This window comes from Python bivittatus, unplaced genomic scaffold (assembly GCF_059951505.1).
Source record: "Python bivittatus isolate LINGU-HERP-01145 unplaced genomic scaffold, Pbiv_v1 ctg000320_np1212, whole genome shotgun sequence".
Classification (NCBI taxonomy): Eukaryota; Metazoa; Chordata; class Lepidosauria; order Squamata; family Pythonidae; genus Python; species Python bivittatus.
The window spans coordinates 10950638-10966022 of NW_028277052.1; the positions used below are offsets into that span (position 1 = coordinate 10950638).

At 36.1% G+C, this 15385-nt stretch overlaps 1 protein-coding gene across 1 annotated transcript in view; it reads left to right on the forward strand.

The window, feature by feature from the left end:
* Window positions 1–15385, forward strand: part of TCF7L1 (transcription factor 7 like 1) — a 60342-nt gene that overhangs the window by 30168 nt on the left and 14789 nt on the right. Inside the window, exon 4 of the mRNA XM_088139086.1 lies at window positions 15124–15207. Coding sequence (XP_087995212.1) covers window positions 15124–15207 — 84 coding nt within the window. The remainder of the gene's footprint in view (window positions 1–15123; window positions 15208–15385) is intronic.

The window sequence follows — 15385 nt, forward strand, 5'->3', positions numbered from 1 at the left end:
GCTATTTTTACATCTTTCTTTGTCTCTGTCTTTCTGCTCAAAAGCCGTGTCCCTGCTCCAGATTACTTGTTTCTGGCTCAGTGAAAAAGCCAATATTCTTGAACATAATTGCTGGGAGTTGGCTTTTGGGGAGTGGGGAAATTCTACTCCCTCCCAGGAACCTGCCTGTTTCCCCTACCAAGAAATTAATAATCAACAAAATCTTTTAGAGAACAGGGACCCATATTATTTATCTCTTCCTTGCAGCAGCCTTGCTCTGAGTAGTTGGCAGATGCAATGAGTAAAGTGGTCTGTGAGTGTGAGAGTGGGATGTGTATATTTTATTGTGGTGTGTATAAATGCGGGTATATGCACTTCTTTGTGTCTCCCAGCCAGGCAGTTTGTACAACCTTTGGAGCAAAAAGGCTGCCAACCCATGATTTAAAAGCTTTGGCTGTTATTACTGAGTACAGAGATTTTCTTGCCGAAACCATTGTACAGTATGTCAAATTAAAAGATTATTGAAAGACTGTTAAATGTTCATTACTGAAAGACTGAAATGAACACAGTAACTATATTTTTATGCAGTTATTTGATGTCTCATCTTTTGATAAAAAGTATCTTCAGGGTATTTATTACAGACTGTAAGAATGTCTGCTCTCAAACTTAATACATGCACACTCAATTCAGTCTGCATTCCCAGAGTGACTCATATTTCTGGTGGGGGAAATACCACCAAAAATTCGAATGGGAGGAACAGATTCCCTACAGCAGTTCCTTTAGAGGCCATTCGTCTTCCTATATCACCTTCCTCTTCCTATGATACTTGTTTTGGCAATTAGAAGCTGTAATTTCCTAATGGCCAATAGCAGAAACCAGGCTAAGTTTCCTCTCAGTTGTGCAGTCCTAAGGCAGTAAATAAGAATGTGGAATTTAGATGACCAGGTCAGACAACCAGTGGGGCTGATAGCGTGGGAGTGTTCTGGCATTCTTTTGCATGATGCCTGTATTGTAACACAGTGGTGTACTATGAGCATGTTAATTATTTGACTTCATTGGCTGTGCTGCGAGAAGGTGATATATGGCTGTTGTCCCCTACATAAAGCATTATTGCTGGGACTCTGCAGTTCTGGAATTACAGACAGTGGGAGAGGTATATTCAATCTTCCTGGTGTTTTTTTTTTTAATTTTCAAACTGTGATAACTTAAACTTAGTACATATTGGATATTTCATTTATTTTGAAAAAGTTTGCAGCCATTCCACTGACATAGGTGCTGGCATGACTTCTAGCGATTCTTTTAGAACCATTATTTCACAATGAATAATCATTACATTTTATTCTGTGCTTGTCAGTCCTCATGTGAAGTACAATGTCAATCCTAGACATCATATTTTAGGTATGAAAAAAGATTTGAACAGGTTCTGTGGAATACTAGGGCAGACTTTTATTGTTTTGTAGTTATATTTTAGCATTGTTCTCTCTGGTTTTATATTTTTAGATCTTCAGTGTTACTTTTTTGATATTCATTCTATATTTTGTAAAGGGAGGCAAAAATGAATTAATAAACAAGTACTTGGAAGGGTGAGGGTCCTTACTGGAAATCTTCGTGCTTCCAAGGCTTCCTATATGGTTGATGGTGTGACCTGGCTCCAAAAGTATTTATTGTAACTCTCAGAATGCTGTATATATGAGTTTAGAAAGAGTGTTGTTTATATTAGAAATTTGCTTTCTAGTTCATTGCAGTGTTTAAAGCAACAATCAAGATAATAGCACCAGGTGATATATGGTGGCTGTAATATAAATAGTAGTATACTAGGAATATGATGTACAATCATGAGCTTTCAGTTCCAGAACTTGGCATTCACAGATTCATGTGCTAAACAGAAAATATACAATGAGTAAATTCCACAATGGATTAAGGAGCTCTGTAGGTTCTGCTGTATTTGCCTAGACAGTACTGTGATCCCATCCACCAGTGTTCATCATCTTTCCCATGAAAGAAGAGAGCCCCCCCTTCTGCTATCTGTGAAATTGTGAAAATCTGTGAAGTTGTGAATTTCACAACTATATTGCGTTAACTTGAAAGAGAGCTTCGTTAAGCATCCTTAAAAACAAACAGATACACATGAATGCAGAAAGGGAGAAATATATTTAATTGCTTTAGTTTGTGGAATTCATACATTTAATTGATAAAAATACAGTCAAGTCTTACCAAAAAGGAATTGGTTCCATTTGAAAATTAGATGTTTCAGAGAGCCGGGGTATTCCTAGTTCTCTTTTTTCTTCTCATATGTGGAGCTGTTAACATTCCAGTTGAACTTATCACCAACTGTATGTTTCGCTCTCTTCTTTACTGTACTCGCTCAATAAAAAGCAAAGAGTGGCTCAGAGTGAAAGGGAGCAAAGAGTGCTGCTGCCATCTTGTCCAGTAAAAAAAAAAAAAGTTATTGTTATTGTCTTGCTAGGCTGTTAACCTACTTGATTTCAAACCAGTATCTGTGTTTTCTTCATGTTTTGTTATTTCCTTAGGTCATCTTCAGTGGGCAAAATTTGCTAATAATTTAACCAAAACTAGGTGCAATTTTTTTAATTTTTAATTTTATTTTAGTACCTTCAAGTCACAGTTGACTCTTGGCAAGTGCCAGGACAAATCCACGTGGTTCTCTTGACAAGATTTTCAGAAGTGGTTTGACATTGCTTCCTCCTCCTCAGGGCTAAGAGAGAGTAGCTGGCCAAGTGTCACTCTTCATGCCCAAGGCAGGATTGGAATTCATAATTTCCCGCTTTCTAGCCTGGTGCCTTAACCACTACACCAAACTGATTCTCAAAACATTTCTAGGTTTCATTATATTAGCTAAGTTCAAAATAAAAAGAGTTGATGCATCTGCTTTTGAATCTGTTTTAGTTTGGCTTCTTGCTATGGCTTGGAAGAGAGACCTGGTGCTGGCATTTTGATTCCCCTGATAATTGCGTTGTTATCAGCTAAGATTCATTAGGTACCTTCGTTCCCCATAACCAGAATATCATTTATGTCCAGAAGGTTTCTCAAAAGAAGAGGATGGAAACGCCTGGAACTGGCACCGTGCTGCTTGCCAATCAACCAAAAATTGGAACATGGGGTGGAGAGATAATCTTGGCTAGATATGAGAGATTAGGGAGGTTCTTGGGGGACAGAAGGAGGCAACTGAAAGGGTAGAAGAACCTCTGTGCTGTTCTGGCATTATATCTTGGTACTGTGATTAGGCAGTCATGACAATATCTGTTAAATTCTCCAGGACCAGTTCTGCTAGGTGCTAATTGTCTGTTTTAATTGACTCCCTTAAACTTTTCCCATCTAATGTCTATACTTCCAAGATCAGGCCTCAGAGGTTTGAGTAGTCATTCAGTTGTGTTAGTGGCTGTGAAGAGCCCTCTGTGCACTGTATGAATAGGCCACATATCCATGGAAACCAGATCAGGCTGGCTGGGTGATCTTTGACCCACTTGTTGCCACCATCCTGTTCAACCTCATATGCCAGGATTTGCAGCTTCAGTGTTTTGCCTCTTCCCTTTTCCCATGGGGCTGAGAGGCCCCGTTGCCTTTCAGAGGAAGTACAACCATAACACTAGTTTGTTCAGTCCTTTCCAGCATTAACATCTTTTTGAATGTCTTCCGCAAGCTCTCAGTCTTTCTCTTAACCTGTCAATATTCATAACAAAGAACAAATTTTTCAAAAATTCCAAAATCACATTAAATAAGTGTAAAGTTTATATTTCACTTAATGCAAATGAAATGAGAATATTTGATAGGAAGTTTTTGGAGCTCTAGCTGGGCTAGTATATTATAGCAAAAAGAATCAAGATCACCGAGTAAGATTTCATAGGTTACATATAGATTATGCCATAAAAATAAGATTGTCTTAAATGTTGTAAGACTAAACATGAAAGATCCAGAAATTCAGGGATTTTACCCATTTTTGCCATTGAAGGAATATAAGTGATTCTGGTTGATGACTTGGAATCTTGCAATGCCATAGACATAACCCAATTTGGAAAAGTTTTTCTTTTGTTGCTCTGCTTTTGGAATTTGCAGATCTAAAACATTGTAATCCTGGGGTTAAAAAAACCCCAAACAGAGGGCCTTGCTAGAATTCCTGCAGCTATTAAGATGCAGACCTGTGATCTCTCTTGTTATATCAACAAACAAATGGCAATTTAATCTTTAGCCTGTAGTCCTCAAGGAGTAAATAAACTCTTCTGAATTAGATTTGGAGGCAGTTTTGTCTTTACATTCCTCCCATATGTTTTATTTAATCATTGAGGTTGGGGATGAAAACCTGGTGATCCAGGAATTAATAGGCAAATTCTGTTTGGATGTGAGGGATGGGTAGTGAAATTGCATTTGGGGCATACATTAGACTAATTGTTCAAACCAAAAAGCTGTTCTGCTTACATTGTGATGCAAGTTCATAGAAAATTGCATTCATTTTAGAAAATAATATAACTTTTATTATAAAATGTTTTTGTAGGTAAAGATTCATTCATACTTCCTGCTAAACCATAATGTGCGAATCCAACCATTCTGGTTTCTGCAGTTGTGATTCAGAGTATTATAGCTTGTTTAAAAAGTTACAGCTGAACATGCTATGTGAACTTATCCATTTTACATAACTTGGTAGTTTTTTTGGTTTGCTGTTAGAAAGCTACTTTTATTTTATTGCACATAAAACTTGCCAGACTGCATACAGTCCAAAATCAGATCGCTTTAACCTTATAGAATATAAGATGTGGGCATAGGAGATGGATGGATAGATAGATGTGCAGCTACTGTAACATGAGCCATATAATGCTGCCCATAAAAGCAGCCCATAAATGCAACTTTACTAGTGCCAAGTTTTTGATCATGTGACTTTTATTGTAACAGCTGCAGTAGTTGTTACTTCATTTCAAACTGCAGTTCAAGATGCCGGTTATTTAAAAGCTCTTAACAGACTAGGTCTAGGATTCAGGAATGCTTATTTCCATTCATGTGAATCTACCTATTTTTTGATTTACAAGGTTGTCTTTTGTTTGCTGCTGTGATGTGATTGTTTAAAACCCTTATTTTTAAAGGTATTTTTAAATTTTGTCTTTGTATTGTCAGTTCTTTCCCACTGTTGATTGGTGTTTTAAAGTGTCACTGTTGAATATGGATTTTAATGGTTGTTATATAAACACTGTACTTTTTAAAAGCAAATTAAACTAGGCCTAATTTTTAATTTATGATTAAATATTTTTTGTTCATCTTGTCAAAACTTGAATCATGCATTTGTTGCCCGTGTCTGCCAAGGATGTTGTGCTATCTCTGTTAATTCATTGTAATAGATTTCATGAGTAAGTTTAGAAAAGTTGTTAATTATAACAGCACATTTTAGTTATAAGTGTTGAAAAGGAATAAAGAGAATAGTAAAAGATAATAATGATAATTAAGTTAATCCACGTATTTTATGATTAATTTGTTATTAAATTACTCTAGCAGGAAATACAGTAGAGTCTCGTTTAACTGACCTTCGCTTATCCGACATTCCATCTTATCCGACGCCCCTAAAAAAAAACCCAACACGCATAAATCGACGTCGAGAAAAGTGTGCCGCTTGTTTGCGAGCGTGAGTGTACTCTTTCTTGTTGCTCCTGACGGTGTGGCACCGCAACGCAAAAATCGATTGCAGCAGGCGCACGCGTCTAGCCTATGACTCGTGTCGGTCATGTCTCGCCTTTCCTAATGGTCGCTCAGTGCAGTTTGTTATTGTATTATTATATTATCCGACATTTTCGCTTATCCGACGTTCTGCCGGCCCGTTCATGTCGGATAAGCAAGTTTCTACTGTAGGTTGGAAGAAGATGTTGAACTTCTTTTCATTCCTATCTGGAATAAAGCCACACCTTTAAATAAAATGTTACTCATTATTTTCTCTCTCTACTTTGAAACTGCAGACCACTTTTTTCATCCAGCCATGCTTTTCAACTTTATACACTACTATCCCTGTTGGGTGAATTTACTTTCTGTTTATAATTAATTGCCATGAATCACCAGCTCAGTATTCTCTGATACATTTGCTTTCAGGATAGCAAGTAAACTCACCAGACAACATCCAAAATCTTTCTAATATTTATTACTTGATTTTCAGGAATAGATCCTTAAGGTCACACCTCAAAATGAAATTTATTTGCTATATTAGAGTCATGCCTTCAGCACTTATATACATAGCATTTATACTATGTATAAATCAAATCTGAAAGATGTTAAGTATCATCTATATTTTTATAAAGATGACTTCAAATCCCTTTAGATAATTGTTGAAGATTGCATCTTAAGTGCACTTTTTAACTGATATATATTTAATTCTTGTATATTTAATATCTAGAAGCCTTGTAAAACTGATACATGATTTTGCCCTTTTTTCACCTTTTTCTTCATACATTCTATAAAACCACACAAAAGTTTTTTTCCACTGATCTTTGATACACCCTTTCTTTCAAATAGCTGTGCTTCCCAGGATCTTTTTATTTTCAACTTGTTCATTAGTTAATAGCTGTCAAAAGAGAGAGTCCAGATCTTAAGTTGTTTTCATATAATTTTCCAGGTTTTAAATGTCTTACTAATACACAGATTTGCTCTGAATTATATCCAGTTTTCAGAAAGTAGAGTTTCCATGTGTATTTGCTTATAAGTTGTTAAATTACACTTTTTTTTCTTTTTATTCCTTTATCTGAAGTGAAACAGGATTTTAAAAGATACTTACTATTTGATAGTTACATTTTATAAAGGGTGCTAATGCATCAATAGGCAGTATGATAGTTTGGCTCTGAGTTTTGCTTTTTAACTGATATTAATTTTTGCCTTTATTAATGCATGAAGTGCTCACCTACATTGAGATATTTAACAGCAAAAAGAATTCTTATAATCACATTCGTACAATCAATATTATCCCTACCCAAGTTATATTTAATTGTGACTATCTTTCTAGATCATTATGGATCCTTCCTTCCTAAGAGTTTATTATGATTTTAGGAAAACAATATCTTCCAGAGGAGGAGTAATCCATAATAGAGTTTCAGTTGAAGAATGCCTGTATGTAATTGAATATATATTGTTATCCAATTGTTCTCTCTTTCCAGTGGATTTAAATCTTATCCATGTGGCTGTATTTAAATTAATTGTCCAAATCTTTTAGGCAAATGTGGCAGCTTCCAAAAAGTGTCTGCTTCTTGCTATTTTGACTGCAAAAAGAGTAAATTCATACCTTTCCATTCTGCCTTTGTTCCACAAAGAATTCTGTATTGAATATTTTCTTGGCTAAATTTATTAGCTCATTAACATGTACTGAAATAATATGATTTGCATATATTATACTAATAAAAATAAAATTCTCCACCCAAATTGTAATTGAATTGTATAAATAAGCTTATTTCGTGCAACAAGATGCTTTCTCAAAATCAACAAATAGGATTACTTTTTCTGAGCTAGCTACAGAGACTTCTCCTAATCAGTATAATGGATTATTTTGAAATAGTATTATGGTAGATTATGAGGAGCGAGTTAATTCTAAATTCTTGGAACAATCTGTTAATCCATTTGGTTTTAGCCACTTCTATCTGCAGATTAGATCCTGGATCTCGTGATGCTAGTTTCAAGTTCATATATTGCTTCTAATAGCCGCCTTCACTTTATACCCTCCAGATGTTTCAATTTCAATCCAAATTCAGTCATTTAAAATTAGGCAGATTATGACCATGATGCTCCATAATTTGAGAATTTCCTTAATAAATGCTTTAATGTATACTTAGTTATTGTAAAGCTGTTAGCTCCTTCTTATTTGTAACTGCTAGCAGTTTTAAAGTTTTAATACTGTACGGTATGTGAGGTAAAGATTTTTGTGAGCAGTTATCCTAACGCAGAGTATTAAGTACTTGTAAAGCAAAGTGAAAAAGTTGTTCAGATGCGGTGTTTGTAAGAGGCAGGAAATCTGGTCTTTAAAAATTCCTAATTGGCTCTAGCAACTCTCTTTTTCATGTTTCTTTTCCTTCCTCCTCTTAGTTTGCTGCAGGCTTCTCCCAGAGTGAAGACTGTTCCTGAAATGACTATAGCAGATGTGAGCAAGCCAAGGCCTGTTGTCTATACCCCATTGTTCAGGCTTAGGTTTGCAGACCCAATGGATTGTTGTATGAATTGGTGAATCTTAATCCCCAGCTGAGGAGAAGCTGTTTGGCAAATGGCAGGTTAATTTGCAGACTGCAGGATGCATTGTACTGTGTGTGTGGCACAACAGCATGTGGGAGAGAAATAGTTAAAATCCTTTTCATTCTCCCAGTTGCGGAGAGGAGGAAGAAAGGGAAGGTAACAAGCAACCAGGGCTTGTTCTAATCTCTCTGGAATGTAACCATTTTGAAACTTTTATAGCTTCAATATGCCATTCACTCGCTCTCTCTCTTTTCCTCTTTTTTGCATATGGATTCCAGCATGAGAGGTGCTCTCTTGAATTCAGAGGGGTTGTTCAACTTTCCACATTACCCTTATACTATTCCCATTCCTTGTATGTTTTCAGGATATTTCTGTAGCTGCACATATTGTTCTCTAAAATTAGTTTAAAATGAGAAGGAACAGCTTTTGAAGAAACACCGCCCCTGTTTGCAGCAGCTTCTCTGCTTATAAAATGGATTAGAAAGCCCATTTTGTGAGCAAACATGTTAAATAGAAAAGAAGGGTGGAGTGTAAAATATACCAGCTGGAAAATGACAACACATAGGACTTTTAATTAGTCGGATTTTCTGCGTATCTTAGGTATTTTAGGTTTCTTTGCTTCTCAGCCATTCTCCAGTCAGAGGTTCTTAAAAAGCTGAGTCATCAAATGGAGTAGTGCTTGCTGTCCTAGTAATTCTGAGTGTTGTGAGTGTCTTTTAAAGTGACTGCAGTAAACGGCAAATGAACTCACATCACCACTCAATGTTTGGAAACAGATTGGAGCTGTACAGCAGCCAGATCCAGGGAGTTCCCCAAATCTAACCAGCCGCTTTGATCTCAGGTCTTGGAGAGTAGATCAAAGGCAGTCATTTAGGAAACTACTTCTACTGTACTCACAGTCCAGAGTGTACTGTAGGTCATTGAGCTAGCTTGTTGGGAGTCATGGGGCCAGCTGCATACCAAACATACTCCTTGTACAGATGACAGCCCTGGCCGCCTGCCTTTTCCACAATTGGCTGTTGTAGGAGCCTTGAAGACTAAGATCTGATTACAGGTCCTGAGCCCAGCTCTGCATAAAGGGCAAAGTTTCAGCACTAGCTTCAGAAATTTCACAGCAACGTAACATTGTTTTCTGCTACACCATCACATTGTTTCTTCCTTCCATCACATTATTCTCTTAAAAATAGTGGTCTAAAATATTTGTTCCTACAGTGTGGCCTAACTTATGCACCCTGTGTTGTAATAATTACTATACTACTACTACTACTACTACTATTATACTACTATACTAATCATTACTATGATTAACCATAGTAGACAGCAACAAAAGCAAAAAAATCAAATTCAAAAATAGAAATACCATTTTGGAAATGTATTGGCGCTAGAAAAGGGAATTTGGAAATCTGTTAACAGTGCTACCATAGAGTGCTGGCAGCTGCAGATATCAAACATTTGAAATACAGGCTGTCAGGAAATAGATGTAGGAATTATGTTACATAGATTACATAGACTCCACAATTGCTGTTCCAATGTGCAGAGAAAAGTTTAAAATTTAACTAGTTTCTGAGTTGAAGCAGTGACATAGGATGGGCTGCTCCAACTGGTGCTATATCCATGTGCTTGGCATGCATTTCTCTAATCTTAGACTAGAAATAAACTAATCAGTGGTCATACTAGCTAAGATTGATAGAAGCTGCAATCCAGCACATATAGAGGATACTAGTCTGGAGAAAGCTAATTTCTAGAGCCCAAATTGAAATAATTTAAGAACTTGTATGTAAGATTTAAATCCAGTCTGTTTTAGCAGTCACAATCTAGGTCTGGGGGCAAGAGAGAGAGAGAGTAAACATAAAACACATAGCAAGTGTATTATTGAAGGACCGTGGAATGATACACTGACAGATCAGATGAAAGCATTCTTTATAATCAGTCAGAAAACAAATAATTTCTTTACCCTATCTACCAGAAGTGTTTGTGTCATATACTAATCCATATTGTAGTTGGTTTTAAGATGTTCTTTGCACCAGGAAATATTTCAGATTGTGGTTAAAAAGGAGAGTGTTAAGTATAATTTTTATCTATACTTCAGGTTACCTATGTTGCCTTTGCATGTCATTCAGTCTAAGGCAGGAATCAGGCAATGGACTGATCTGAATGGCAAGAGATGCTACAAGATCTGCTCCTACAGCAGCATTTTTGCTGTACTCTTTCCTGTTTTTTATTCTGTGATCTCTGTTTTTTGCCCTCCAAAAACTAAGGGATTGAGAGGGACTAGTTTTTCTCAACCCTAAGTACAGTGACTCTGCCACATGTCTGTGTTTGTTTGTTTATATTTCAAATTTGTCACCACCCATCTCACTGCAGAGCAACTCAGCAGAAGAGAATATATGTAGCTCAGGGTTGAACTATGGAGTTCTTGGTGCTCTCTCAGATTATTTGCTTGCAGATGTTTCATTAGCCAACTAGATAACATCATCAGGCACTGATGCAAGCAACATCTGCAAGCAAACAACCAAGCTCAGAGAGCACCAAGAACTCCACTTATCTGTGTTTGCTTTAATGCCACCTGGGAAATTGGGCAAGTAGAAGAGAGATTGCTGCCATAAAGTCCGCCAATCTGTCATTATTGCAGTACCATGGTGTAAGTCTTTTACTCATGGTCGACACTATCGTGATTAGCATGTCACAAGACATGCTACAGAAAAGAATTAGGCAAGCAAGCTGAAGTTCTGGAGACTAACTGCTTGAGCTTAAATTTGAGAATCCTTGCAAATGATGCTACCAATTTTGTATGAATACGGAGTATTTATTGTAATACCTGCCAGTGTTCTTTTCCTAATGGTTCATCAAGTTTATAAGAGTTGCTCCTTAAATGCTTTCTAAAGGAGTTCTATTGAAGGAAATAATCCTTTTGGCTCGTAGTTGGTGCTGGGAGCCCAGTTGTCCTTTCCTTTGCTTAGGGGGAAGGATATTTGCTTGTAAGTTTCATTCATTTTTGTCCTGGTATTGTTAGTTTTGGCTGTATTCAGTTTTCAGGCTGAATTTTACAGCTAAAATGTAAAAGGTTGAAGAAAAACAGTTCTGCATTGTGGGCAAAGCAGTCTGTTACAGTAGACTATTTGTGTGTTTTATGGGAATGAGATAAGCTCTCTTCCTGTTTCATGTCAAATATTCACAAATCCTGTTTCCTTTGTCCAAAGGTGCTTTCTACATTGGTCACCTTCCAATTTTTCCTTTCCTTCTCATCTCTAAAGGGAAAAATCCTGAATACTTTCATATTTTTTAAATGTAAGAAAATTGGCAATAGCTCTACATTTTACAAAGTTTGCTCTGCTCCCGAGGAGGAATGTGAAATCTGGCCTTAATCTTGAGCTGGATGTTAGCAAATAAAGCTGCTTTCCATAGAAGCTCAATACTGCTGTGAAAGTATTAACTGTATCTTTACTAGGCCTCAGAGAGCACAGAGTTTGGTCTATCCACTGTAAACTGTATAAAAATCCAAAAATCCGCCACATTTTAAGAAGGCTTCAGAGAAATTTGAATAGGTTCAGAAAAGAGCAGTAGAGATTATGAGTCTAAACACTAAGGTATATATGAAGATGGATTTTAGGATGTGCTTATGTCTAACCTTGAGAAAAGGCCGCTGATATATGATAGTACTGTTCAAATACGTGAACAGATGTCATGTAAGAGGAGGGCAAGACCTGTTCTCGGATTTAAGTTTCAGAAAGCCAGATTCCAATTAAATACTAGAACAAAACTTCCTGAGATTAACGGTACAACAGTGGAACCCGTTATCTGAGAGATGGTGGGGTCTTTCACTGGATGCGTTCAAGTAGAAGCTAAATTGTCATCAGTCTGGGATGTTTTAATTTGCATTCTCCACTGAGTAGAGAGTTGGATTCAGTGGCCTAAATGGCCCTTTTCAGATTTCAACTCTCCTCTTGGAAGGACAAGAAAAATACCTCAAACTGCAAACAATTTGTTTTAGACTGTTTGTTTGTTTATTTTTATTTATTTATTAATTTTTTCAAATGCCCATCTCCCCCCAGTGGGGGAACTCTGGGCGATTCACAACAAACTTTAAAAAACATAAAATATATAAATACATAAAACCTTAATTAAAAACATTACTAAAAAGGAGAAAGAGAGTCCAAGAGGATGAAAAAATCTGAGGCTGAAGGCAGATTTTTTTGTTTTTGCAGGATATTCAACACTATTAAATTTTCTCACCATAATTCAACTGAATGTATTCCTTACCTAAAGCTGAAATGTGAATCCTACTGCATTTCTTACTCCAAGTACTAACTTGCAGTGCAGTTAGTGTGAGTGCAGCCCAAGTTTGTTTATTTTTATCTAATTTATTTATTTAAAAAATGTAAAACTGCCCAATAGCTGCTCTCTGTGTGGTCTGCAATAAAATACATTAAAAGATATAATTTAAATAAAAACATAGACAACAAAATCGAGTAAAATAAAGAAATGAAAAACCATACAAGCTAGGCAACGGTAAGGTGGTCATTCAAAATCTAAGACAATACAAATTGAAATATAATTAAAACCCATTTTAAAGCCTGGGGAAAATAAAAAGAACTTCACTTGGCACTGAAATGATGCTAAATGGGCACCAGTCGAGCCTTGCTGGGGAGAGAATTTTATAAATGGAGTGCCACCCCAGAAAAAGCTGTCTCCCTTGTACAGCCACCTCACCTTCTTTGATGGGGGGACCTGGAGGAGGGCTTCATTACATGATCTTAAAGTTTGGTTGGTACAAACTAGAGAAGATGTTCCTTAGGTAATGTGATCCTAACCAAAGTCCTAAACTGGTGTTTCACAGTTTAAGAGGTAGAGCCAACATAAGCAAAGTTTTTGAAAAACAGTATTTCTGGTTGAGTTACACTTTGGGGGACATTATTGAGATAGTGGAGTTAAGAAGAGAGAAAGACCTTTAAAACAAAAGTTGGTTTTTGAATGTGGATCATTTAAAGGAATTGACTCTTACTTTGGTCTACCCACCAAGGTTTTTGATTTGAATGTCCTAAAGGGCACTTACTTCCCAGTTTGCCTGCAAGGAATTGTATTGTTAGTTTAACAGGACTCATCTGGGAATTCATCCTCCTGAATTAAAAACAATAATGGAGAGAATAAGGCATAGGAGTATAAAATTGCAATATTCACAATATGCAAGATGTGACTGGAGAGACACATAGAAAGTACTTTTGGGAATGTTTTGTTTCCTGTCCTAAAATGTTTAGTCCAACATTACAGAGTCTATTAGGATTGGGGTATATTATAAATATTCTAAAACAAATACCTATACGAATGTGGAATGCAGATTTAGTGGGTGAATGGATGTTGTAACCAAATGAGTGGCCAGGTTATATTTCAGTTGTCTTTTGAACAGATCTGTTCAAATGTTGTCTTCTGGGCCTTCTACTTTCAAGGTAATTTTCAAGGCAATCTGCCTAGGCATGTGGAATTCTACCATATTTTATATGCTGTCAGCCAAAAATATATTTTATTCAGTTGCTGTATTTCTTTTGCCATATACAAAAACATGTTGAAACTTGTAAAGAAGCTAATATGGCTGTTGTATGGGTGACTTTCATAAGTCTTTTGCTCTTATGTTTATTCTTCCCAAAATACTTTAGATTTTAACAGTATTTCATTGTGTGAAAATCTTGCAATCACTTAATGAATAGGATGATATCATTATATCTTATATTAGATGACAGAGAATCTAAAGCATTTCTATTCTATGTCCTGAAAATTTGCAATATCTAAAAGATATGAAAACAGAAATATATCAAAATAATTTGCATGAGTGCCTCTACCAAAATATTGTCAGTATTAGTTATGCTTGCATGTGTACATGCACATGATTTGAATTGGATAGGCAGCAAAAGAAATGCAATTCATCTGACAAAAGTGCTTTTACTTTTCTTGTTTTGGTCTATGAGTAGTTGTCTAGGTTTTTTAAGAGACTGTCGTTTTCTCAACGTTTATGCACCATTTCCCACCTGAAATAAATAGTTAGAGGAAATTTGAAAGTTTGTTTCAAGTTGAAGGGTTAATCTTCCATTTAAATTATTGGTTGTTCGGCCTCTAAACAAAGCATGCTGGGATTTCCTTCCAGCTGTTTTACATCATGAAGATTTGTGTGTTAGGGAAATTCCATTGCACAGCTGCAACTCATCCAGTCCACATTCTCAAACCTCCAACATTTCACAGGACACACTGTATTCAGCTATAATGACATGAGATAGTTATCTTTCTCCACTAGAAACCCAGTGCAAAGTATCTTTATTATGTCCAGTGATAAAGACCAATATATAGTATTGATGCTAAAAATTACAGAAAAAATGCATTTCCATATTTACACTTAATTTGAAATCAGTCAGAATTAATGTTGTGCATGCTTTAAGTTCTGAATTCTATTTTGAAAAATCAGAATGGTGGATCTGTTTCAAATAGTTAATGTTGAATGTTAGTGAGTTGGATTAGCTAAATGTATTGCATTTGATCTACAGAGTTTATCTGTCATCTCAGTTAGACTATTGAGATGCAGAGTAGATCAATAGTTATTGAATACTGATAAATTGAAGATATAAATTAACCAGTGCCATTACAATCAACCATAAAAAATATTTTTCTGTGGTTGGCTCCCATAACAACTTGCTAACACTTCTTTAGGTCACCAAGGCAGCTTGAAAACCAGTGATAAGGAACTGAATTCCCAGGAGTTACCATGTCATCTTGGTGTTAGGTTGAAAATACATCATAACCAGTGAAGAGATTTCTGATGTAAAAAAAACCCCTCAACCCTTTGAGTTAAACTAAACTTGAACCATTAAGCTTTGAAAAAAAAAATACTGTCTATTTTATCTCTACCTATTTTTTTCATTGTGATTGTTCATGTCCTTTAATCTGATTTTCTTTCAGTATCTGCAGGTGAAATGGCCACTCCTAGATGTACCAGCTGGAGCTACACTAAAGGATGCAAGGTCCCCCTCTCCTGCTCACTTAGTAAGTGCTAGTGGTTTATTTATAGGTCTCATGATTATTGTTAAACCAAGGTTTCTTTATGAATATGGATTCATACATGCATACATACATCCTCTTTCAGCACAATTACAGTTTAGAGTTACTGAGGCTATTATGTTCAGGGTGGGGCATAAAGAAAATTGAATTTCTAATTAAAAAA